This window comes from Stenella coeruleoalba, assembly GCF_951394435.1.
Source record: "Stenella coeruleoalba genome assembly, chromosome: 4".
NCBI classification, from domain to species: Eukaryota; Metazoa; Chordata; class Mammalia; order Artiodactyla; family Delphinidae; genus Stenella; species Stenella coeruleoalba.
Genome location: NC_137149.1, coordinates 42811636 through 42838479, shown reverse-complemented (window position 1 = coordinate 42838479; position 26844 = coordinate 42811636). Strand labels below are relative to the sequence as shown.

Genomic DNA, 26844 nt, shown 5'->3' with positions numbered 1-26844 from the left:
CAGCCCCTTTCAACATCCTTTGTCTCAAACCTATGCCTCCCCAGGGTAGAAAAATCAATCATTTGTTCACTCATTCATTCGTTCCTCAGTGCCTACCAGGCTGCAGGCTCCCTCCTAGGTTCTTGAGTCACATTCATCAGCGAACAGAACAAGGAAAAGACGAGTTGATGTTCTAACAGATGGGAAACAGGTAATAAAAAACAAACTTAACAAGCAAATAAGTCAGAAGATGATAAACAAACACTATAGAAAAGAAAAGTAGAGCAACATGAGGGGGTTTGCAGAGCCAGAGCTGACGGTGCAGGCTGCAGCTTTAAACACAGAGGTCAAGGTTGCCTCAGGGAGCTGAGATGTGAGCAAACACAGTGAGTGAGTGAGTTGGCCACATGGGGAAGGACTTCCGGGCAGAGAAAACAGCGACCAAGACCCTGTAGTGGGAATGTGCTGTCAAGTCCCAGGAGGTCACTGTGGCTGAAGCCCAGTGAGGGAAGGGGAGGAAGAAAAAAGTTGGAGACAAGTGGGGCTGGGGTTCCTGGGAAGGCTGTTTGGCATTAACTCTGAGTGATGTGGGACTGACTGCAGGGTTGTGAGCAGATGAGTGACATGACCGAATTTTTAAAGGACTATTCCTTATACTATGTGCATGTTTGAAATTTCCCTAATGAACAATAAAAATAAAAGGCTAACTTCTTAGTAGCTGGGTTTCAAAGAGGCCCAGTGGCTCAGACCAGGCTGGTCACAGTAGATGATGGGATTTTCCATTAAATTTGTAAGTTGAATCAACAGGATTTTTTGCCGAAGGGTGAAAGAAGGGAAGGCATCAAGAATGGCGCTAAGATTTTAGGAACAGGCGCTTGGAGATTTTTGGAAAGGTGGGTCGTTACCATCAATTGAGACAGGGATGTATGGGTAGACCAACTGAGGGGTGTATTAGTTTCCCATTGCTACTGTAATAAACTCAGTGGCTCAAAACACCACAGTTTTATTTATTCTCTTACAGTTCTGGGGGTCAAGAGTCTGAAACCAGTTTCCAGGGTTAGTCGAGGTGTCAGTGGGGCTGCTTCCTTTTGGAAAATCTCCTGAGGGGAGACTCTGTGTCCTTGACCTTTATCTACCTTTAAAGTATATCATTCTAATCTCTGCTTCCATCACCACACTGCCTTCCCCTCCTCTTGAACCAAATCTCCCTCTGCCTTGTTCTTATGAGGACACTTACATTACATGCAGAGCCCACCAGGATAGTCCAGAATAATCTCCCCACCTCAAGATCGTTAACTTCATCGTATCTGCAAAGCCCCTTGTAATATAAAGTAAAATCCACTCATTCCAGGAATTAGGACCTGCCTATCTTTGGAGGCCATGACTCAGCCTACCACCCTGGGTCAATTCAGTCCGGTTTGGGATGTGTTGCATCTGAAATATCTATTAGACATCAGAGTAAACTGCTGAATATACAAGTGTGGCGCTCAGTACAGGGCCTGGACTATAGAAATACTCATTTTGGAGTCACCAGCATACAGATGAGATTTAAAGCCGTGAGACTGGATTTAAAGCAGAGATGCAATTTCCCAACCTCCCTGGAGTTAGAGCACAAACACGTGCCCAAAACTCTGCCAACCAGATGTACCCACATCTGGGTATAGCTGTGGGCAGAGTAGATTGAAACAGCGGATGCCACCGAGGGTTCATTGTCGCCGGGGGTGCCCTGGCACCAGCTCTCCGAGGCAGCCGTGGCAGACATTCTAGAAGGAGCATCCAGGCACGCGCATCATAGGAACTCTCTACGGTGTCTGTGCCCAACAGGCTGCAGGGGGATCTCCCCCAGGGCAGTTCTGGGTGGGACTTTGGCATAGCCTCCAGCCCTGCTCCTCTGGCTCTCCCAGGAAGACTCTGAGTGACCCAATATCCTTCAACACATCCCATTTCTGCTGAGCTACCTGGATCTGGTGTGCGATGCTTTGTGATTATGAGTTTCGACCAATGTGCTCCTTACTTGAACTTTAGGAACCTGAAGCCTGCGCCTGGGTCCAGGCTCCGGGGAGTCTTTCTAGTATCCTGTCTAGAAGGGAGGTTGGGCGCCGTCTTCACAACAAACCCATGTGGCAGTTCCCATTATTTCAGTTTTGTAGATGAGAAAAATGTCAAATTCAGGTCATCTGACTCCAACTGCATTGCTCTCACCATGGCCAGAAGGGTCAGTGTCCACAGGACTGTGGGCAGGAAAGCACAGGGTGTCTTCAGGGAAGTGGATCCAAGCTTGCAGTGAAAGTTTCTAGTGGGGAGCAGTGGGTGGTGTGTTTAGAAGGAGGTTCTTATAACCAGGAAGGCCAAGCCAGAAGTTCAGACTCGGTAGCAGGGAACGTTGAATGTTTCTGAGCAGAAGGGACAGGAGAGTGGATTTCATTCTCAGGTGAGGAAAGTGAAGACCCAGGTACACAGACTGTTCTTTACTTCCTGTGAGAGGACTCAAAAACATGCGTGCCTAATTCACAGACAGTGAACAGCAGAGAGTGGGAGAGGACTTAACCTCGCCAGCCACCCTGGAACACATGCTGGTGTTGGTGGCTCTCTTATCCCAATTTCTAGTCAAAAGAGCCTAACAGTCGCCAGGGTGAATTCTGGAAACCTCATAGACTCGCTTCAGACCCACTCACTGGCTGGGTAGTCTTTTCTTGGGCAAATCCTTCATTATCTTCCCTAAGCCAGAGTTTCTACACCCCTGAAATGAGGGTAACAGAACCTATCTGTATCGGTTCAGATATAGGTTTGGTTACTGTTGAAAGGACCCCAAATCCCAGGGGCTTAGACAAGACAGATGTTTGTCTCTCTCTCTGTAACTGTGCAGGCTGATCTGTGTTTCCATGGCAGGGGGCACCCAGCCTCCGTCTATGGCTTGCTCTGCCATGCCCAGCGAAGATGGCCCATCACCACACCTTCTGGGTCCATACACCAGCCAACAAAGGGGGAGGGAATAAATGTTCTTTCCTTTCAAGTCACCCACATCACTCGGCCCCAGAGGAAAGAGAGGCTGGGAAGTACAATTGTTATTCTTGGCCACCATGAGGCCAACTAACATTCAAGGGTTCTATTACTAAATGAAGATGGGAAGAAGAGCTATATGGGGATGATGAGCAGTCTCTCTGCCTGCCTGTCTGTCTGTCTGTCTGTCTTTCTCTCCCCGCTCTGTGTCTATCTAATGAACTAGTTAGAAGGATGAACAGAATGTTCTATGCAATGCACACAGCACAGCCCCTGGCATACAGTCGATGTCCAGCCCAGATTAGTTCTCTTCTCCTTCTAGATGGAAAAATGGACCCTACAGACATTTATGGAGGACCTACTCTGTGCAATTGTGATGAGACACGCAAAGAGGAAGTTCATGCAATCTCTACGTCAAGTGTTGGAGACAGATGGTGAGGAATGAATTACAACATGACTGGAGAGAGGGAAGTGCTGTAGTTGGGTTGTGCACAAAGTCAATGGAGCACAGAGAAGGGAGTTCTTACATCCACCTACAGAATTAGGAAAGCCTTACAGACAAAGGGACATTTGGAGTTGGGTCCTTAAAGGTACATACAATTTTAGCAGATAGGAAAGGAAGGGAAGAGAACTCAGGTGTTGGCATATGAAATCTTCCTGCCAACACAAATCAAAACAACAATACAGGGCTTCCCTGGTGGCGCAGTGGTTGAGAGTCCGCCTGCTGATGCAGGGGATACGGGTTCGTGACCCAGTCCGGGAAGATCCCACATGCCGCGGAGCGGCTATGCCCGTGAGCCATGGCCGCTGGGCCTGCAAGTCCGGAGCCTGTGCTCTGCAACGGGAGAGGCCACAACAGTGAGAGGCCCGCGTACCACAAAAAAAAAAAAAAAAAAAAAAAACCAAAAGAACAACAATAAAGCATCATGTTTTATCCAGAAGACTGACTAAAATTAGGTATAGATACAGGTACAAGTACAGATAATACCCAGGGTTAGTGAAGAAGGGGAGAAAGGGGCACCTGCCATGTACTGTTGGTGGGAGCGCACACTGGGGCAGCTTTGTTGAAACATATCAAAATTCAAACTAAAAATACATCCTTTGACCCAGCAACTCCCTTTCTGGTAATCTTTCCTACGCAGACACTTGAACAAGAGCTCAAGGCATGCAATCAAGGATTATATTTCAGCATTGTTTATAATAATAAACAACTACAACCACAACCTACAATGAAGTCAGCCTATGACTGAAAAATGGTTACATAAATGGCGAGTGGCCATCCTACAGAACACTCCGCAGCCACTAAAAGACGGAGTCAGAAAGTACGCACAGACAGAAAAGGATGACGTCCTTATATCGTTAAGTGAAAAGGGGCCACAGCAGAACAGTCTGTCCAGCATGACTGCTCTTTGTACAAAAACAGAGGCAAGTAAATAAATGAAAGTAAGACCAAACCAAAAACAAATAGATGAACATCTCTGCCTGGTAACATATGTGTATGTGTGTGTACTGGGATGTATGGGAGAGATGGACCAAAATGTTGAAAGAAATTACTCTGAGGAAATGGAAGTAGAGGGAAAAGGCTTCATCTTATTCACTGTTGATGATAGCTAAATACTGGAAACAATCTAAATGTCCACCTATGGGCAATGGGTTAAATAAATCATGACGTGCGCACACAACAGAACACCACAGATAGGAAAACAACACCAAGACACTATTATGCGAAAAAAGCACATTGCAGAATCCTATGTATACTATCATTTATACTAATAGTATAGGGCTTCCCTGGTGGCACAGTGGTTAAGAATCCGCCTGCCAATGCAGGGGACACGAGTTCGATCCCTGGCCCGGGAAGATCCCACATGCTGCGGAGCAACTAAGCCCATGCGCCACAACTACTGAGCCTGCGCTCTAGAGCCCGTACTCTAGAGCCCATGCTCTGCAACAAGAGAAGCCACGACAATGAGAAGCCCGTGCACCACAACAAAGAGTAGCCCCCGCTTGCCTCAACGAGAAAAAGCCCATGCACAGCAATGAAGACCCAACACAGCCAAAAATAAAAGCAAATAAATTAATTAATTTTTAAAAATAGATACATTAGGATTGAGAAATGTAAACCTTACCACTTAAATGGAGTCAGGAGGTCAGAAGGGGGAGTTCTCATGCAGTGCCACTCATCAACTATAGGAAGAATTGTTGATTACAGACCCCAACAGAATCATCCACAGGAACAATCATCAATCATCAACAGGCCACAGCAGGAGAGATGTACACTGCATCTTCCGTAAGAAATCGACCACCCCAGCAACTCAGCCAATGAGAAACTGTCATCACCTTGAATTCTCACTTTTCTCTGACGGACTTTCATTCAAAACACCCTCTCCCTACTTCCTCCTTTTTCTCTATAAAATAAAGTTCCTCTCCTTCATTTATTGGACTTGTCTATGGCTTTTGCTCTAGCCTGCTTGTCCCGAACTGCAGTTCCTCTGCTATTCCCAAATAAACCCATTTTGCTGGTAAAATAACTGTCATCTCTAAGGGCAACAGAAATAAGTTTTAATAGGTCCTCCTGCCACCCCATTCCCAGCCTTTGTGCTGAAGCTGAGGCATCAGGGCAGACTCTGCTCTGTGGTACATGGCAGGGGTTCATTCCGCTCAGCTGCACAGATGTTCAGCAAACCTGCACCAACCCAGCAGCTCAGATATGAAGAGAAGTGCAGTGTAGAAGTACCAGTCTTACACTGCAGCCAGACGTTTTAGGGGGTGGGTGTAAAATGATATTGCAATCCACCAGCATTCTGTAAATAGTACGGACTGATTATTTTGGGGAAGCACGGAAGTTGGGTTAAGACATTCACTTACGAATTTAAGGCACAGTCAGGATGACTGCTGTGTTGCACACACTGTAAGAGCTTCACTGGTCTATAAAATGAAAAGAAGTAATATTTAAGGGATTATTTTAACGACTTTCATTCATCAAACATTTATGGGGGGGCCTGCAAGGTACTGGAGATACAAAGTCTTTGACCTCGAAGAGCATAGTTTCTTTTTAAAAATATTAGCCAGCATTTATTGAGCACTTACTATGTACCAAGAAATCTGATTACATATTTTACATAGATTATGTCATTTAATCCTCACAACAGCCAAACAAAGCAGGTACTATTATCATCTCCAATCTACAGTTGAGAAAGCTGCCCAGAGGAACTTGCCCAAGTTCTCACAGTAGCAAGCTGTGGAGCTGAACTTGAACCTCCACTCCAGAGCCCGAGCATGGAACCACTTCTGTTAAGGATGTATGATTTTCCTTGGAAAAACCTCTTGATAAGAATTTTGGGCAGGTTGGACTCGAAGCACACAGGTGATGGCTGGTGCGCAGGCTTCAGTGAAGAAAGTTAAATTGCTTGTACAGTAGAGGTAGAAGATGTGGGGTCCAGGCAGCCAGGAGGGAAGGGAAAGCAGCAGTGAAGACAGGATCCAGGTAACAGTGGGAGGAAGGCCAAGGAAGGATCTCTGGGTAGGGGGACCAGAGGGGACTCTGGAAGAACAGGAAACAGGTTCGGTCTATGGCACGCTATGTGACCCCTCCGTAGGACTCCCTACTTCTCAGTCTACACTATTCAGATTTTGTGTGTGTGTGTGTGTGTGTTACCGGGCCTCTCACTGTTGTGGCCTCTTCCACTGCGGAGCACAGGCTGCGGACGCGCAGGCTCAGCAGCTATGGCTCATGGGCGCAGCCGCTCCGCGGCATGTGGGATCTTCCTGGACCGGGGCACGAACCCGTGTCCCCTGCATTGGCAGGTGGACTCTCAACCACTGCGCCACCAGGGAAGCCCTATTCAGATATTTTTTATAAGAGTAGTTTGTTATTGCTGTGTTATGTCCCCCCAAAAAGATGCATTGAGTTTCACTGAGTCTGGATCAATACAGCACTAAGCAGAAAACAATCAAGAGACAAGAGAGGCTATGAAGAAAGACATCGCCAAAATTTGCAGGAATTCTGGGGAGAACTTTCAACTGCCACAGGACAGAGGTCAATGTCACCTGAATTTTGAGAGGCATCTAGCTTGAGTCTGATTTTTTAACCTTGTTCGCTCTCCCATGTTAAGCCTGTTGTTATCGCCTCTGGGCTCCCAGGAGCAATAAAAACCCTACCTTAACACAGAAAGAGCCCACGAGCAGTACAAAAATGGGAGTTGGGAGGCTGAGCCAGGCAAGGGAGGAGCCCTGAAACCAGCTTTGGTAGGGTAAACTCGAGCCAGTAAAAGCAGGCTGAGACCCTGAGGCTCACAGCCGTGAGTCAGGAATGAGACCCTGGCTGGGCTCCCACACTTGACCTGATGACTTATAAAAAGACAGCCTCCTTGGGGGAGGTCCTGGACCAAAGCAAAGGGGTCATAACTGTGGAATTTTTAGCCATATTTTTCTCTATCATTGAGCTGTTTTAGAATAAGAATTACCTTTTATTTAATTTACTAAAATCTGATGCCTTGATTAAGAATTAGAGTTCTATAGTAGAAAGAAAAGAGGAATCTTCAGGGCCACACAATGCTGGATTCAAAATTCAGCTCTGTCACTGAGTGGAGACCTTTGGGAACTTGCTCAACCTCTCTTAACACTTAATTTACCCATCCATGAAAAGCGGATATTTATATAAACCTTAAAAATAGACAAAACTAGGGCTTCCCTGGTGGCACAGTGGTTAAGAATCCACCTGCCAATGCAGGGGACATGGGTTCAAGCCCTGGTCTGGGAGGATCCCACATGCTGCGGAGCAACTAAGCCCGTGAGCCACAACTACTGAGCCTGCACTCTAGAGCCCGCGAGCCACAACTACTGAGCCCACGTGTCACAACTACTGAAGCCCGCACGCCTATGGCCCGTGCTCCACAACAAGAGAAGCCACCGCGGTGAGAAGCCTGCCCACCACAACAAAGAATAGCTCTCGCTTGCCTCAACTAGAGGAAGCCCGCGCATAGCAATGAAGACTCAACACAGCCAAAAGTAAATAAAAATAAAATATTGAAAAAACAGACAAAACTAACCTATGCTCTTACAAGTCTAGAGAGTGGTTACTATTGTAGGCAGGTGGGGATCCTGAAAGGGAAGCCAAAGGGAGACTAGGGGTGCTGGTTGTGCCCTGTTTCTTGATCTACATGCTGGGTACATGTGTATGTTGAACTGGTGAAAATTCATCCACCTGTATACTTACGGTTTCTGCATTTTTTCTGTACACAGATTATATTTCCAAAAAAGAGTATGTGCTTCACTTTGTTTTCAAAAGAGGGTGATAACAACACCTAACCTGAGAGATTCCTGAGAGCATTAGCAATAATAGATGAGGAAAATGGTACAGCCTTAAGCTGTGGAAGAACAGCTTTGAGGGGCTTGTTCTCCTGGGGAGTCCAGAGTAGGGGGAGACCCATACTTCCAGGGGCTTTGCTCAGGTGGGACAGTTACCAGGTCCATGGAACTTTTGAGACAGCAGAGGGCAACAGGGCCGCCTGGACGGTCACGGACACTGGCAAAGACTGCAGATGTAATGTGCACCCTGCCATACCCACAAACGTTCGGGAAAGCCACTAAGTCCTTGCGGTGTTGGACTCTAGCCCCTAAGGAGACAAACAGGCCTGCAGACTCAGGTGCCGACACAGAGAGAAGAAGGAAGCAGCAAGGTGAGTAATTCCCAGTCCAGGGGAGGGCTTTCAACCGTTGCAGGGTTTGAGCCAAATTTACCTACATTTCCAAGTATCAGGAATGCCCTGAAACGATCTCTGATTATACGTATATAAAGCGCCTGGCCCATAACGTGCTCAATAAATGGTAGCTATGATGCTTTTCCTGTTGGTCCACAGTCACCATGCATCTCTCTGTAAGTATCTCAAACTCCACCTTAGCACATGTCATGCGCAGTGTGGCATCCAGAGATGCAGGGACCATAGTCCCTGTTCTCAGATGACGCACATGCAGTAAGCGAGTGAAGAGAAAACTAGACATACACAAATGACAAAGGGCTGCTGTCTGTCCTTTAGCGTCATTAAAAAGGACTCTGGACAGAAGTGGGCGGGGGCCAGGTGGAACCCTGGCCAGAAGGCCCTCCCAGTCCCCACACCCAGTGACAACCCAGAAGGCACAGTTCCACGGCCTTTGGAGCTGATCTCTGAAAAACCTTTTCGGCAACCCTCTGCTCCTCCTTTGAATATATACACTGACTATAATATGCCACCTACTTGTAGCCATTGATACAGCTATACTGGAAACCCATTTTCTCCAGTCTCTCTTCCAGGATTTTCACACTGCCTTCTCCACAGGATTCCCTGAAACACAAAAACATAAAAACTATCAAAATAGAAGGAGAAGAGGATGGGGGGAGCTGTTTCTGTGTTAATCAAAAAATATTTTGACCGTGTGCTCCCTAGATGTTCTCCTCTCTGGAGAAATACGTGGCAAATTCTCTGGACCCAAAAAGGCTGCCGGCAGTCAAGCCGCGGGTGCCCAGGACGGGGTGCTCTGAGCCTTCAAACCTGCCCGAAGTTTTGCGAGTCACACGCCTTCGGAGGGTTTCTGCCGGCGCATGCGCGGTGCTCCACAGGGCTCATCGTAGCCCCACCCGTCAACGCAGCACTGTGCTTGTGCGCCGAGCCTGACCAAAGGCGAGTGCCAGCCTGTTCAACCCAGAGTGTATTAAGTTAAGCTTCAAATGGAAACAAAAACATACGTGTCAAAAAATACTAGAAAACTCAACTCAACAAAAGGGAAAAAAACCCAAATCTCACATCACTAGAGATAACTGCTGCTAACACTTTGGTGTACATCATTCTAGACTTTTACAGTATATTTATTCCCACAAGACTTTTAAAATATTTCAATGTGATTCTGTTGCCCAGCGCATTTTGTAATATGCATTTGCCCATGTCTGTGTCTATACATATATACCTCTCTGCCATTATTCTTAATTCCTGCCTGGTCTACCTTACATAATCAGAACACAGTTCAAAAAAGCAGTCGCCTCTTGTTAAAGACCAAGGTTCATTCCTATATTGCAATGTCATTGACACTACAAAAAAACCTTGTTGAAGTTTCATTTTCATACACATGCTTAATTATTTGTTTCCTTAGCATACATTCCTGGAAGTAGGTTTTCTGTCACCGAGGTTTTGAATGCATTTTCAGGCTCTTGGTAGCACTGCCACACTGAACCCCACGTTGACCACCCCAACAGAGTATAAGATGTCTATCTCCCCACGTTCTCATCAACAAGGATTCTTGCCCTCTCGACGGTCAGAGTTAAGCAGGCGGATTGATAAAGGCAAAGAGAGGTGGGTACAACACGGCCAGCTGTGATGAGTAGGTATGTTATTCACGTTGCAGACAGGATCCGGCCTCAGTTTACCTGGAGTGGGAAGGTGAACAGCCTCCCCACTATAAAATTAACAGAGAGGGAGTGTACAGGGAGGAAATGAGCTATTGGAGGAAGTTTTCACAGAAGTGGAATTCTAGGCATTACGGGAGTGAAGAGGGTAAGGTGTTGAGTGACATCATGTTTTAGAACCTTGCCAAAATCTGGGACTATGTCCTTCTCTGGGCCAAGTTCACTACTTAGAACTTTTTGGTAAGCAATGACATGGAGGTTTCAGGACACCTAGACACAGAGCTCAGTCAATGGGTTATTTAACCTTTTTTTTTTTTTTTTAATAAAAGAAATCAAAGCAGTGCTAAACACAACTAGCTATCAGCCATGTGATTTTTCACTCTCTATGATTTTTTCCCCTAAAATCTGAGCAGTTTGGGACCCCCATTTTCTTAGCTCATGACCTGCACCTCGATCCTGTGGCACAGATGTGGACAACCAGGTGTTCTTACCCCTTTATTATCTCTCCTGACACAGGAATAATGTGCTGAGATGACAATGAATTGCAATTTCCTTATCTCATTAAAAACAGATTCAAAGAAAACCAAAATAAACAAATGTGACCTAATGAAACTTAAAAGCTTTTGCACAGCAAAGGAAACCATAAGCAAGACAAAAAGACAACCCTCAGAATGGGAGAAAATATTTGCAAACAAAGCAACTACAAAGGATTAATCTCCAAAATATACAAGCAGCTCATGCAGCTCAATATCAAAAAAACAAAAAACCCAGTCCAAAAATGGGCAGAAGATCTAAATAGACATTTCTCCAAAGAAGATATACAGATTGCCAACAAACACATGAAAGGATGCTCAACATCACTAATCATTAGAGAAATGCAAATCAAAACTACAATGAGATATCATCTCACACTGGTCAGAATGGCCATCATCAAAATATCTAGAAACAATAAATGCTGGAGTGGGTGTTGAGAAGAGGGAACCCTCTTGCACTTTGGTGGGAATGTAAATTGATACAGCCACTATGGAGACCAGTATGGAGGTTCCTTAAAAAGCTAAAAATAGGGCTTTCCTGGTGGCGCAGTGGTTGAGAGTCCACCTGCTGATGCAGGGGACACGGGTTTGTACCCTGGTCCGGGAAGATCCCACGTGCCGTGGAGTGGCTAGGCCCGTTAGCCATGGCCGCTGAGCCTGCGCGTCCGGAGCCTGTGCTCCGCAACAGGAGAGGCCACAACAGTGAGAGGCCCGCATACCGCAAAAAAAAAAAAAAGCTAAAAATAGAACTATCACATGACCCAGCAATTCCACCACTGGGCATATACCCTGAGAAAACCATAATTCAAAAAGAGTCATGTACCACAATGTTCATTGCAGCACTATTTACAATAGCCAGGACATAGAAGCAACCTAAGTGTCCATCAACAGATGAATGGATAAAGAAGATGTGGCAAATATATACAATGGAATATTACTCAGCCATAAAAAGAAACGAAATTGAGTTATTTGTAGTGAGGTGGATGGACCTAGAGTCTGTCATACAGAGTGAAGTAAGTCAGAAAGAGAAAAACAAGTACCGTATGCAAACATGTATATATAGAACCTAAAAAAAAATAGTTCTGAAGAACCTAGGGGCAGGACAGGAATAAAGATGCAGATGTAGAGAATGGACTTGAGGACATGGGGAGAGGGAAGGATGAGCTGGGAAGAAGTGAGAGAGTGGTATTGACATATATACACTACCAAATGTCAAATAGATAGCTAGTGGGAAGCAGCCACATAGCACAGGGAGATCAGCTCCATGCTTTGTGACCTCCTAAGGGGGTGGAATAGGGAGGGTGGGAGGGAGACGCAAGAGGGAAGGGATATGGGGATATATGTATACCTATAGCTGATTCACTTTGTTATACAGCAGAAACTAACACAGCAATGTAAAGCAATTATACTCCAATAAAGATGTTTTTTAAAAAAAAAAGATTCAAAGGACAATCTTTCTCTGATAGATACCTTAAAACAACAAGCAAGCATAATATCTAGACAAAAAGCAACTTCTCACAGCAACAAGAAAAACAATACACATTGTTTTTCATGCAACAATAGGTATAAGTTGTCTTCTGGGAAGAGAGGAGCAGATTCTGGTATGACTATGTAATAAGTCATTTGCAAATTTAATCTTCTGCCCAAGAGAAAAAAAAATATCACTCATTATATGGTGAGTCTTAGGGGGTCCTGGCGGCCTGAAATGGGGAATTTGCTAAGATTCTTCCAGAACATTCTTTCAATAACACATCCACTCAACGCTTTCCCCAATGTAGATTCAATGCTCTGAAGGACAGGGCCCCAGCTGCTTCTGAAGCACCATCACGGCTGCACAGCTTTTACCAGGCTTGGCCTTATTGGCTTGTCTCTGAGCCAACTGGCTTTACGTTTTTTATCTTTAGTTTTGCCAGCACTGCCCTTTGTTGATGAGAAGGATGAGTTCAAGTTTGTTTGATATCTGAGTTGATATAACCACTTGAGTTAGCGGCTTCCGAGAAAAATATGGATCATAAGTATTTCCTTGGCCAGTTACCTGAGACCCAGCTGCGAAACTGGTTGTTCTCTGAGAAGAACGTCTTCATTACATGATCCATGAGTCCATTCTGTGAACTCCCAGTGAAGCTTTTGAGCTTTAAATGACCAGGGAGAAAAACTGGCTTTGACCTACACAAATGACCTACTCAGAAAGGCTGAGAAGAGTATCTGGATAAAGGAGGTTTTCTCTCTGGGCTCAGGACTGACTCATGGCATTTCCAGAAAGTCAAGCCTTTGCCTTTCTCTGCCCACCACATTAGAAACAGAGAAGACCATTGATTCCCCAGAAATGTAAATGTAAATCAGACTGGATCATATTACATCCAAGAAAAGCAGGTTTGCACAAAGATCAGTAGCATCATAACTTACACATTGGTTCCCCCGATTTCATGCATAACCCAGATCTCAATGCGTGTGATTTTATCCTTCTGTAAGTGGGGAATTTCAAAATCTGCAAAAAACCTGAGAAACAGGAAAGACATTTCTTAAAGTCCTAAAGCAATATGATACTGTTCCCATATCAATGTTAGTTGACTTACACATTACTTTTGTTTTAAAGCTTTGCAGGAGGCACTTTTTAGCTTTAATTTTTAGGTTACTTATTTCATTCAGGCATTCATCAGCTGTTAGTTTTATAAATGTATGGACATAGTTCTGATCTCCAGGTCATTCAATTGTTTTTCTCTACCTGATCTTACAGAAGCAAGCATTAGACTGGGGATGTGAATGATTCTCTTAAGCCTCCGCTGAAAACAACTAAAAACACATTTTGGCATCTTTGTCTTACATGTTGGTGCTGCATTCTTACCCTTTTACAGGATAGGCTCCTGTTGGCTCTGAACCATTCAGCATGACATGGATCACCCCAGAACTATCCTTTGCATACTGCAAAAAGAAACAAGCATTTTGAGTAAGCTGTCATTTTTAAGCTATGAAATGGTCAATTGTTTTTTAAATTGACAATTTTCAATACTGGCAAGGATGGGATAAATTTGGTATTTCATAGAGCCAGAGGGATGCAAACTGGCATATCTTGGAAAGCAAATTGCTTTGAAATGTCAAAAACGCAGTAATTCCATGCCCGGGAATCTACCATTATAAAATAATGCAAACCAGTATCAGATTCCAGCATTGTTTCAGCTGGTGTACACTAACTTATGCTGGCATTACAAGCAACCTCAAAATCACAGTGGCTTTAAACAAGAAAGATTTATTTCATGCACACACTACATGTTTATCACAAGTGTTTGGATTTGGGGTTTGGGTTTTGCTCCATATGTCCTTGCTCTGGGACCCAAGCTGATGCAGTTTCCACAAATGCAGAGTCACTGGTTATCAGGAAAGGGAGAAGAAAGTGGCAAATCACAGACCAGTTCTTAAAGGTTTCCACCCAGATGTCACACAGTCATTCCTACTCACATCCTATTGGCCAGTGTAAGTCACACGTAAGTAACTTCAAGAGACAGAATGAGTGCAAACCACATGCTCAGAAGATGAGCCAGAAATACTTGGTAAACAGCACAAAGGATCACCTGGTGCACAGAGATGTGCACAAAGATGTATATTGCAGCATGGTTTGTAACCAGTCTAAAACAGTCAACAACAGGGAAGGATAAGTCAATTATGGCCCTTTCATGTCTGAAATATTACCCAGCCATTAATAAAAGTCTACAAAAGATATGCAATGACATAGAAAGTGCTTACATTCAAAGCAAAAAGCAAGACTAGGTGGACAGAGCATGTGCTCCACTCTGTTAAAAATAAATAGGCATGGCTTCCCTGGTGGCGCAGTGGTTGAGAGTCTGCCTGCCGATGCGGGGGACGCGGGTTCGTGCCCCAGTCCGGGAAGATCCCACATGCCGCGGAGCGGCTGGGCCCATGAGCCATGGCCGCTGAGCCTGCGCGTCCGGAGCCTGTGCTCCGCAATGGGAGAGGCCACAACAGTGAGAGGCCCGAGTACAGCAAAAATAAATAAATAAATAAATAAATAAATAAATAAATAGGCAGAAGTCTGGGAATACTAGTCAATATTCTCTGGACCTGTCTGTCCCTGAGATTCCCAAGGGACAGACAGGTCCAGAGAAGTTCCCAAATCTCCAGCTGAGAACACTACTGGAGCATATAATTTCCCTGATAAAACGTTTATTCTAGTGTGAAGCCGGGTGGGGGCGATGGCAGGGGGTATCACGCAGCTCTGTGACACATGCCCGGCAGAGCCACGCCGAATGCCAGCCGCAACAAAGCAACAATGTACTCCGTGCCACGCCTGTCTCAGATTGCTTCCAAGTAGGCTAACAGTCTCAGTTCAATCTGCAAATGTCAAGGTCTGATGACCACTATTTGCCCTTAGGTAGCATGAATATGGATGATTAGTTTTCTTATTTATACTTTCTATAATTTGTCATTCTCTATCCTGAGCAGTTATTACATTGATGATAAAAATTGTTTTTCATTAAAAACATGAGTGCAGATACAGTGAGGCTCTATGAAGTCATGGTCGAAAATGTGGTTTCTGGCTGCTGCACTTAGTAGCTGGGTAATAAGTCTGATCAAGTTTCTTGGCCTCTCTGTGCCTCATTTTTCCTATCTGTAAAACAAGGGTAATAAGAGTCCCTACCCCATAGGATTGTAAAGATCAAATCACTTAAAATAATACTTAACATTTATGGAATACTTATTTGCTATAGTTCAGACCCTCTCCTCATCACTATACTAGACTACCTCTCCTCATGTTCAGACCATCCAGCGTATTCTAAGGGCTCATAAAATGTGGGCATGATTATTAGATTCCCATTCTAGAGTTGAAGGAAGTATAAGATGGTGGCTTCCGGCACACTTTGAAGTTGGGCAGATCTGCTGGGGAGAATATGGTTTGTTTTTTTTAACATATAATGTTGACATCACCCCCAAGTTGTCGTTATGATCCCACGTTCAAGTGATGATGCATCCACCACCTCCCACTCCTCACTGAGGGGCTCGGGCAATTCACTGCCAGCTGCCTGGAGCCTGCAGTCCAAGCAGAACCTGTGGGGAGTGGGCATGGATGGAGGGCTCCGACCGGAGCTGGCAGGAGAGCACAGGAATAAGAATGCTTCTGTCTGGAGCAGGCCCTCTGCTTAGTTCCAAACTGCAGCTGTGGTGGAGGATTTGACCAAAGTCTCGCTCACCCTGATTAACAGTGGACCCAGCGGACACCTGGTGGTCCAGAGCAGGAAGTAGGACCAGAAGAGACACAGAGAGCCCTGAAAGGAGCTTGGTGGCAGTGGGTAGAAGGACTTCACATCCACCAGCCTCCTAGTCAATACAGCTGACTGCTTTGCTCAGTACTTGAGCTAAGGACTGCACCCTCTTTATTTGGAATGTTTGGTCTAACACTGGTGACAGAAAATGTAAGTCACTGGCATGTTATAGCTACCGATAGCTATCATCAACTCTGGTGACAATATCCTCTGAGAAACAGACCCACATTTAGGGGACCATTTCTTTGTCTCCAGCTTATCCCTGGTCTCCTATTGCCTCCTCTTCAATTAATATCAACCTTGTGCACATCTCTGACGCCCACATCTAGATCTTAGGGGTCCCAGGCTCTCCTATAAAGCAGGGGTTACCCCACTTCACACCTCAATCAAAATCACATTGATTTGAACTACTAACAACCACCACAACACCAGAGTAATAATGACTGTTTAACACCTTCTTCTGGAGCTAACATTCAGAATTTTTTCTCTGTACCAGGCATTGCATTAAGCATTTTAGCTTCTTAAATCCTCACCCCTTTATGGAGCAGAGAGCGTGAATCAGAATGTTGCAAAGGTAGAAACCGAGACTCAGAGAAGTTTAGTAATGACCCAATGGCCCAGCCTCTGAACCCTTCTGTCCCCTGTTCACAGATCCCGCACCTGCTCAGTCACCCAGCCAGCCATCCCAGGATTACCTGGATGGAGGCACTTTTCCAGTAAGAATCCACAGGATTGTTTTCACAATCTTCAGATGTAGGGCAGGATTGGTAGTCGAGTCCTACAGGGAAAACAGACAAACACATTTTATTTCAAAGATTATATCAAGGAAGAATTAATTGAAAATATTTGCTGGCTCCGCAAAATATACTGAAACTCATTCTACATAATGTGTATGGGCTTAACATTCATAGCTCTGCCCGCAGACATTTGTCTTTGTGCTCGGCACAAATGTGAGGAAAGCAGAGAACTAAACAGCTGGGTTAATTCTCTACTGGAGCTCTAGCAAGTGATATATATATATATATATATATATATATATATATATACACACACACACATATATCCAAGAAATATATATAATAATATTATGTCCATATTAAAAAGTATATTTATTACATATATAACTTTTTTTTTGCATTGTTGGGAGAAATGCCTTCTCCAATTAACCCAGGTCTTAGAAGTAAATACAAGAAAAACAGACCAAGAAAGTAACAGTCCTTAATCAGAAAATAGAAATTTTATAACATTTAAAATATAGAAAATGTTAAAATGTATTACATTAAAAAAAATTTTAAAGACAAAATTCAGCAGATATATAATGGGATTTGTTCCCCATTTACTCTATAACAAAAGGAGAAAGTGCTAACTGACAATTCGTTCCAGGGAGAACAAAGCAGGGCAAAATGTGAACTTCTTGAAGGGAAACACACGGAGCGTCCTTGCTCCCTCTGGGAGCACCAGCATCTCGATGTGCTCACCAACTTGGAGGCTCCCCAAACCCCATCAGAGAGGGGTTTTTATGGAGATTTCATTAAGTAGACTGATTAACCATTAGTAGATTGATTAAACCATTGGTGATTAACTCAATCTCCAGTCCCCCGCCCCTTCCCAGAGGACAGAGGATGGGGCTGAAAGTCCCAACTCTCTAATGATGCCTCTATCTTTTTGGTGACCAGCCCGCATCTGAAGCTATCTAGGGACTCCCAACCACCAGTCATCCCATTACCATACAAAAGACACTCATCACTCCTCAGAGCCCAAGGGTTTCAGGAGCTGTGCGCCAGGAACCAGGGGGTCCAAGACCAGCTATTAATTTGTAGTATACCACCGTCTCCCTCCCTTCATGATCGTTCCATCCCACCCCTCCTCCATGCTCCCTCACCCTCTGTAGGATCATCAAACTGAGGCTTCCTGGTCACAGTCCACTGGAAGAATGGCCATGTCCATTTGATCTGCACCCTGCCATGCTTCCCGCCTCACGCAAAGTGAAAGTCCGCAGCCTCACGATGTCCTGTGCTGTCTGGCCCTCCCTTATTCCTCTAGCCTCACAGTCTACTACCTGTCTCTTCACTTACTGCCTACCTTTCTGTTCCTTAAATATGCCATACACACTCCCACCTCAAGGCCTTTGCACGTGCTGTTCCCTCTATCAGGAAATGCTCTTCCTCAAGTCCTTTAGGTCTTTGCTCAAACATCAGCTTCTCAGTGAGGCCTTCACCGGGCCTGTGTAAAACTGCAATGCTTCCCTCTCCCCTCCTTACCAGCCAGCACTCCCTACCCACTTTTCCCTGTTTTGTTTTTCTCTGGAACCTTTATAATCTTAAGGCGAACTATACGTACATGTTTTTACTTGCCTGTTGATGATCTTACCTCCACCCCTGCCCCTATAAAGTAAGGATGAGGTATTACTTTCCTGGTTTATTCTCTGCTGTGTTCCCAGTGCCTAGAAGAGCAAGGACTGGCACGGAGGAGGCACTCTACAAACTTTACAGATGGATGAATGAATGGAGCTGCCAGGAAGCTTCCCGAGGCTCTGGTCTATGTCTCCCTCTGCTACTCCCTAGCTCTGGGTCATTCCCGCCTCAGAGCACACCTCTCTGCACTCACAAAACTACATGTTTCCTGAGGGCAGAGACCGCTGCATCACCAGCTCCTAGCGTGGGAGTTGATGAATGAAGAGCGTTTTCCTTACCATCAGGCCAGCCCCTGTGACTTTAACTTTCACTGTGATTTTGCCAACTACAAAATTGCCACTTGCCATCTACCTCTACCAAGTATTAAATCATGAGCCGCTGCAGCCGCTGACCTTCAACACCCCCTGAGAGGAGTTCAGGGTGGAGATCAGGAATGAGGCACTCTGTGCTGTGGGAAAAGCTTGCAAAACAGGTCTTTAGATAGTTAAATAGTTTCAGGAGAAGATTTTATGAGCCCAAGTCTTGCATCTCCTCATATCTAGGAAAGTACTAAAATTATTAACGGTGACATCTGTTCCTTGTGACTAGCAGCAGGTCTTTGCCAAAATGTGTGCCTGACGTCACACACCCACCCCCTTCATTAAAATCGTACATAACATCTTCCCCCCTACATCTTTGGAGCAGTTTCTCAGAGCTATCTGAAGTGCTGTCTAATGGGCTATAGTCCTCATTTTGCCCTAAATAAAGCTTAACTCTCAGCTTTCACGTTGTGCTTTTTTTTTTTTTTTAAGTCAATAATTTGAATCTCAAAATATCTGCTGGTGGCCTGGAGCAGCTTCAGAATCAGTGAGAAGAGGGGAGAATCCTGGCCCTAGTACTTCAAGTCATTTAACCTCCCAAAGCCTCAGTTTCCGCCTCTGGAAAATGGGGATAGTGAGGCAGAGTCATGCAGGACTCTGAGTCAGACTCTGACTTTGCTGTTTACGCACTATGCAATCCTAAGCAAGTTTCTCAATCTTGTTGTGCCTCACTTTTCTCGTTTGTCAAAATAGGAATCAGGATAGGACCTATCCCATGGGGCTGTTGCAGGGATTAAATGAGTTAATACCCATAAAGTGCTTAGAACAGTACCTAGCAAAAGATAGATTCTCTTCCTCTATTATCATTGTTATTATTTAATTATTATTATGACTTTACCTGAGAGGATTTGAGGGGGGCGGAATCCAAAGAGATAAAAATGCATATGAAAGCACTTAGCACAAATGGCATATGCATAGTAAATAGGAACCCTGACTTTTCTTGTGATTTGTGCAGAAGTCTTACCAGAGGCATTTTTCTGTCGACACCAGCTCAAGAAATCCCCAACCATGCCATACAGAACATTGCACAGTGGCATAAAGCGGCGGCCGTTCTCCGCATAGCTGGTGACAAGGAGGTGGTTGTTTTCCCAGAATAGGGACTAAGGAAAAACCAACACAAAATGAAATCAAAACAGATTTCTTCAGGCACAGTATCATCAAGACAAGTCAGGCCAACCATTTCTCATTCACCTGGGACTTGCCTCACAACAACTGAACCTTCTTTGTTTTTGTCTTTAGTTACCCATTCAGAGGGTGCTACCAGCCCTCTTTTCTTTATTCCAAGGGTATCATGCAAATGTTAATGAAATATTTTCCCAGCAGAGAAAAAATATAGATACATACATACATATATATTTTTCCTAGTAGTTAAAAAATTATAGATCGATTTTTTTTTAAATCAAGGGACCTGTGTTCAAATTTTGGGTCTGTCACATACTAAATGTGCGCTCTTGAACAAGCCATGTAATCTCCCTGTGCCTCAGTTTCCACATGTGGAAAATGGGGAGTATGAACCCTTTCTCTTCTCCCAGAGCTGTGGTTAGGATGATATGCAATCACAAATTGAATTCCTAAAGGGTAAAGTGCCTCAAAAATACATTACTATGAAGTTACAATGTTTTCACATAATAATAATACAAATAACAATATCCCCCTCATCATGCCATCAGATCCTCAGTATTCCAACCAGCAATCTCTGTCTAGACTGGATGCTTCCCGAGGGCAGAGGCTGTTTTGTTCCCTGTTGCATCTGAAACTCTGAGAACAACACCTGGTACGTGGAATTAGCTCAGTATTTACTGAGTTTATCAACCAAAGTCCATGAGGAAGGAGAACAAAAATAACAGCTCCCCTTTTTACTGACCAAGAGGCTGCAAGGTTCAAAGGCAACATATACTCAAAAATCATGTTTTCAGCCTATTATGTGTTTGAACCTCCCAACTCCATTTACCTGCCTTTACAAATGAAAAAAATCAATGTTAAGATGTTTTCATTTGTAAACATCAATGTTACATGGCTTTACAATGAAAAAAATCAAGTTAAGAATTTGTGTCAACCTATTTACAATAGCCAGGACACGGAAGCAACCTAAGTGTCCATCAACAGATGAATGGATAAAGAAGATGTGACACATATATACAATGGAATATTACTCAGCCATAAAAAGAATCGGAATTGAGTTATTTGTAGTGAGGTGAATCAACCTAGAGTCTGTCATACAGAGTGAAGTAAGTGAGAAAGAGAAAAACAAATACCGTACACTAACACATATATATGGAATCTAAAAAAAAAATGGTTCTGAAGAACCTAGGGGCAGGACAGGAATAAAGACGCAGACGTAGTGAATGGACTTGAGGACACGGGGAGGGGGAACGGTAAGCTGGGATGAAGTGAGAGAGTGGCATGAACATATATACACTACCAAATGTAAAATAGATGGCTAGTGGGAAGCAGCCACATAGCACAGAGAGATCAGCTCAGTGCTTTGTGACCACCTAGAGGGGTGGGATAGGGAGGGTGGGAGGGAGACGCAAGAGGGAGGGGATATGGTGATGTATGTATATGTATAGCTGATTCACTTTGTTATAAAGCAGAAACTAACACACCATTGTAAAGCAATTATACTCCAATAAAGACGTTTAAAAAAAATTTATGTCAAAAATATGTCCTTCATTAAGAAAAAAAAAATTTATGTCAGAGAAATAAAAATGATATCTAACTTTCTTTAAACTCAAGATACTGTTCTAAATAAGCAATTTACATAGATGTTCTCATTTACTTTCACTGTATTAGTGCTTAGAGTGCAGACAGAATACAGACATGTAAACCACATGATTATATGTTAACCAGTTTCTTCAAGAAACTGGTCCTGAATGGATATAATCTTAAGACCCGTTAAGAGGAGGGATTGGTCTCCCGGGAGGATACTGACATAGAGGGTTTTCTGAAGTACTCAAGGTTCAGGTCTTTCGAGCCAGTTAGGATGGAGATTGTTCAGAACTAGCCAGGTGCAGAGGCCCCGTGGGAAAGGTGTGGTGACGCCCTGATGTTCTTGTGGTTTTTGCACTGACTTCTTGACTTAGGAAAGTTCCTTCTGCCCAGGACAGGCAGGAGACCCAGGAGCACCGTTGAAGACAGAGCCACTTTCCCACCAGAGAGCCTGGCGCACATTGTGAGTTGGCTGCTTGGCCTGGACACTGTCTCTATAGAGACAGAGCAACGCTTTACCGAGGCGAAAGTAGAGTTACCTTGTCTCTGGGAATGGAGTGCCTGGAGAGGTTAATAAAAAGGTCGTAATCTGAGGGAAGCACAGAACAGGGATCCTTATCCAGCACCAGTTTAAAGGCTTCCCAGATCGCTGTGCAGTTCTTGTCCCTGCAGAAAAGTACAAGTTTAAAAAAGAAAAAGAAGAAACAAAACAAAAGACCACATTCCAGTGTGATATATTTCCGTTTCTCTCTCCAAGTTTTTTACTAGTGATTTTGTCAAATATCAACTCTGCAGAACTGGGCATACAAAAAAGACAGGAAATTGTCATAACTCTTGCATTAACCCCAATTCAGAAGAGGAAGAAAAATAACTTTGGTGATGGATTTAGCAATCTGACAGTGGAAGTGTCTTTCAGAGGTTCAACACACATTTCTTAGAACTTAGAACAGGCTCACAGAGACAGCAGAAAATGCACAGAGCCAGAAGGTGACGATTCCAATAAACCACATGGGCTGCCAGCTTCAGGTGCCCCTTCATTTAGACACAGGTCCATCCTGGGGTTGGGGGCCAGGTGAGATCAGGCGGACATGCGACCTTGTAAAATCAGGAGTGAGCACAGAGTGTGGAAAAAGACTGTTCCACCTCCTGCTAAGGCAGAAAGTATGACTTCCAGTGTCCGCTGCAACTCCTCAAGTCCAACCTAGCTTTCCAAAACCATTTCCCACCGCATTTGTAACTTATTTCTTATGCTGGGTGGTAACATGGTGTTCCATGGGTGTTCCCATTTTTTTCCATTCTTTTTTATTGGCCTAAAATCTGTCACAATAAAAACAACTGGCACAAGAGAGGGACTTCATGAAAACAGAAAACATGTGTCCAAGGAAGGAGCAAAAATTAGTAAGAAGCACAGTGCTGGCAAGAGAGACTCAAACTTTAAAAGTCCTCTAAATTAGAAGACCTGAAATTTGAATTCCCAAAGTACCTGGACTCGGGGAATTCCAGCTGGAGACCATATTCCTGGGTCATGGGTTCTGGTTAACCTTACGCTGGCTGTCGTCCAAACTCACCACTACCTAATCCTCATCCACTCCCCAACACCCGCTTCATTTTCTCACACACACACACACCACACACACACACACACACACACACACACACACACACACACACACACACACACACACACACACACCCTCCAGACCCCACCCAGTGCACCCTCCCCAGTAGATTCCCCATCCTCCTTCCCTCTCCCCCCTCCTCCTCCCCTTCTTCTCCCCCTCCCTTCCTCTCCCTCTCCGGCTCCCCAACACCCGCTTCATTTTTACACACACACACACACACACACACACGCACACACACACACACACACACACACACACACACACACCCCCTCCAGACCCCACCCAGTGCACCCTCCCCAGTAGATTCCCCATCCTCCTTCCCTCTCCCCCCTCCTCCTCCCCTTCCTCTCCCCCTCCCTTCCTCTCCCTCTCCGGCTCCCCAACACCCGCTTCATTTTTACACACACACACACACACACACACACACGCACGCACACACACACACACACACACACACACACACACACACACACACCCTCCAGACCCCACCCAGTGCACCCTCCCCAGTAGATTCCCCATCCTCCTTCCCTCTCCCCCCTCCTCCTCCCCTTCCTCTCCCTCTCCCTTCCTCTCCCTCTCCGGCTCCCTCGCCAGCCGCCGCGCTCACCGCAGCTCGGGGCTCAGCACCGCAATGTACTCCGCGCAGCGGCCCAGGAAGATGCTCTGCAGGTACAGGGTGGTGCCCTGCCCGCTCCAGCGCGCGGCCACAGCGCCCGCGGCCGGCGGCAGCAGCAGGATCAGCAGCAGCGCCGGCAGCGGCCGCCGGGACCGCGCGCACCCCCGGGCTTCCATCGCAGTCACTTTGGGGGTGCCTCCCAGACTCGCCTCCTCCCGTCGCGCTGAGGTGGCTCCCCGAGCCCTAACGGAACCGGCGCTCACTTGTTGTCTCTCTTTCTGCTTCAGCTCCGGAACTGAGTTGGGATATTTCCGGGGGCAGGAGTATTGCCCTTGCCTAATCTCGGCCAGAGTCCACGAGGTGGGAGGCCCAAAGAAGAAGCAAGGTTGGAGAAGGGGTGAGGCGAGTTCGGCCTCCCGAAGGAAGATTTTTCTGGCTTCAAACAATGACAACTTTCACAGACACCCTCTTTCTCACTGACTAATGATGAGTGGTCGGTGTTTGTTTTCAGGAAATAATAACCACAAAAGCTAATATTTATTGAGCTGTTACTATGTGCCAACCACTTTGCAAGCATAATTTTCATTGCCTTTTCACAATATCCCTCCAAGCTAGGTTCATCACTCCCATTTACAGGTGAGTGAATTCAGGGAAGTTAAGTAGCTTGTCGGAGGTCGCAATCTCCCTTCCAGATAGATGCAAAATTCCAGAGACAATCAGTGTAGAGATTTGAGATTAACAGAACTCACTGGAGGGCCAAGTCCTCAATTCCTACGGTAATGATAGCTATGTGCCTGGCAGACGTGATAAATGTGGGAGACCCGTGAGAGGTAGGGTGGAGGGTTCTGGAATATTTTATTTTAATCTCTCTTTTCTATTTTTAAAGTTTATTACCCAAACTCTCATTGTCCTGTCCAGCCCCTCCCTAACTCGAGTCCACTTTCCAGATATAAGCATTTTAAATTATTTCAACAGGTATTTTGTTTTTGTTTTCCTGGCATTTACTTCCACATTTCCAAATAATATGCCTGTATGCTGTTTCTTGATGTTTCCATTTTGGATGGTATTCTATGACATCCCACCACGTCAAAGGAAATTCTATCTTTAACCCCACACATCCTCAAAAGGCATCCTTCTGCACCCTTCATTGTCCAAGTCTTTTTATCCAAAGCTTTAACTCAGTAATCAGCATTTATGTTATTATGACTTGTGAATATTATTCATGGCTGAGTTGTAGTATTCTATGATTCTGTTTCCTTTCTTGTGAACTTCGTGCTTACCCTAGAGGTAATAATAGTCTCCCTCCCACCATCCCCAACCACTGGCTTATTTGTTTGTTTGTGATATTATATGTACACTTATGATTATGGTCAAATTCTCTACAAGGCATGTAAATCTTTCAATGCATTTAAAAGCATCAGTCAATATTTCAGGTGGTGTGTGTGATTTCTTTCTCTCTCTCTCTTTTCTTTTTGTTTCTTGGAAACACCCTTTTTTGTCCAGTTTACTGTCCCAGTCTGAGCTTACTGCTCTCAACTTGCTGCATAGTTGTCTTGCAGTGGCCCAGGAAGATGCCTGTTCTTGTCCCTCCTGGATTGATGCCCTGTTTCCTAGATCCCTTGTCTAAAGCACACCTTCCAATAGCTTCTTGAGAAGATGCCATAGGGGCTAAATTTTTTGACTTTTGCATAATAATGTAAAATGTCATTATTCTACCCTCATGCTTGATTGAGAGTTTGGTTAGAGAGAATTTTAAGTTGCAAATCATTTTCCCTCAAAATTTTGAAGGCAGCGCTCCACTGTTCTCTGATTTCTATGTTACTACTGAAAAATCTAGAGCCCTTTTCCTAATCCTGTTTATTTGACCTTCTCTCTGGAAGTTTTTAAGATAAATCTCAAGAGTATGAAATTTCAGAGATGAACTTGAGAGCAAGTAATTTCCATTCATTGTGCTGACAGCTCTAGGAAGGATGTTTCCAAGAAACAAAAAAAAAAAAGAGAGAGAGAGAGACAGAGGGAAAGAAATCACACACACACCACCTGAAGTATTGACTGATGCTTTTGAATGCATTGTGAGATTTATATGTCTTGCAGAGAATTTAACCATAATCATAAATGTATGTAGAATACCAATCAAACAAATAAGCTGGTGGGGAGGGGGAGGGAGACGATTACTACCTCTAGTTAAGCAAGTTTATAAGAAAAAAATATATAGTCATATAATTCTCTAAGCTCAGCCATGAATAATATTCACAAGTCATAATAAAGTAAATGCTGATTATGAAACAGGAGGGAAGGCGGCAGGGCACAACCTTTGAAACAATGACATAGCCAGAGGATGAGACATAAACTGATTAGAACCAAATGAGTCCAAGATGGCAGATAAGTCAAATTCCACTAGACCCTGAGCCTCAGTATATGCTCACTGTAACACATCAGCAAGCTAAATGACACACCTACAGGTGCCATGACAGTTCCAAGGCCAACCATAAGGATCAAAAAGTGGGCGGTGGCCCAATTCCTGGAAACCACCATCCCTTCCTGAACCAGTTGGAATACTCCTCCCACTCATTAGGCTATGAAATTACCCACCCCTATAAAAACTGACAACCTCATACCTTGGTGCCTTTCTCACCTTCTGAGATGGCCCACACTCTGTCTGTGGAGTGTGTTTCACTCTAAATAAATCTGCTTCTTACCTATCACTCTGTCTCTCACTGAATTCTTTCCACGCTGAGACACAAAGAACATGAGCCTCAGTAAGTCCAGACACCAGGTGAGTGATTCTAATTAAAACACCGTGAGTTCGAGTCCCAAGCAGGGTTTTGGCCATATTCAAGTCCCGGCCGCATGGGTTCAAGTCGCAATCTGAGGTGCACGGTTTCAATTAATGCTTTAACATTTATATCCAGAAAATAGAAAGAATTTGACAACTCAAAAATAAGAAAAACAACCCAAATT

General features: G+C 44.6%; 1 protein-coding gene across 3 annotated transcripts in view; it reads right to left on the bottom strand.

Moving 5' to 3' along the window:
- The window catches only part of BST1 (bone marrow stromal cell antigen 1), a 29809-nt gene extending 5659 nt beyond the window's left edge, over window positions 1-24150 (bottom strand). The window contains exons 1-9 of one of the 3 annotated variants that reach the window (XR_013828095.1): window positions 23875-24150; window positions 22185-22311; window positions 19901-20036; window positions 16859-16941; window positions 13733-13809; window positions 13294-13386; window positions 9213-9299; window positions 5845-5904; window positions 5106-5163 (exon numbers count right to left, since the gene is read on the bottom strand). Coding sequence is in view for 2 of the 3 variants with exons in the window: in XM_079919860.1 (XP_079775986.1) it covers window positions 5845-5904; window positions 9213-9299; window positions 13294-13386; window positions 13733-13809; window positions 16859-16941; window positions 19901-20036; window positions 22185-22311; window positions 23875-24059 (848 nt within the window). In the remaining variant the exon portion in view is untranslated. The remainder of the gene's footprint in view (window positions 1-5105; window positions 5164-5844; window positions 5905-9212; window positions 9300-13293; window positions 13387-13732; window positions 13810-16858; window positions 16942-19900; window positions 20037-22184; window positions 22312-23874) is intronic. The other 2 variants (XM_079919860.1, XM_079919861.1) reach the window with 2 other exon arrangements.
- Window positions 24151-26844: the final 2694 nt, after the last annotated feature.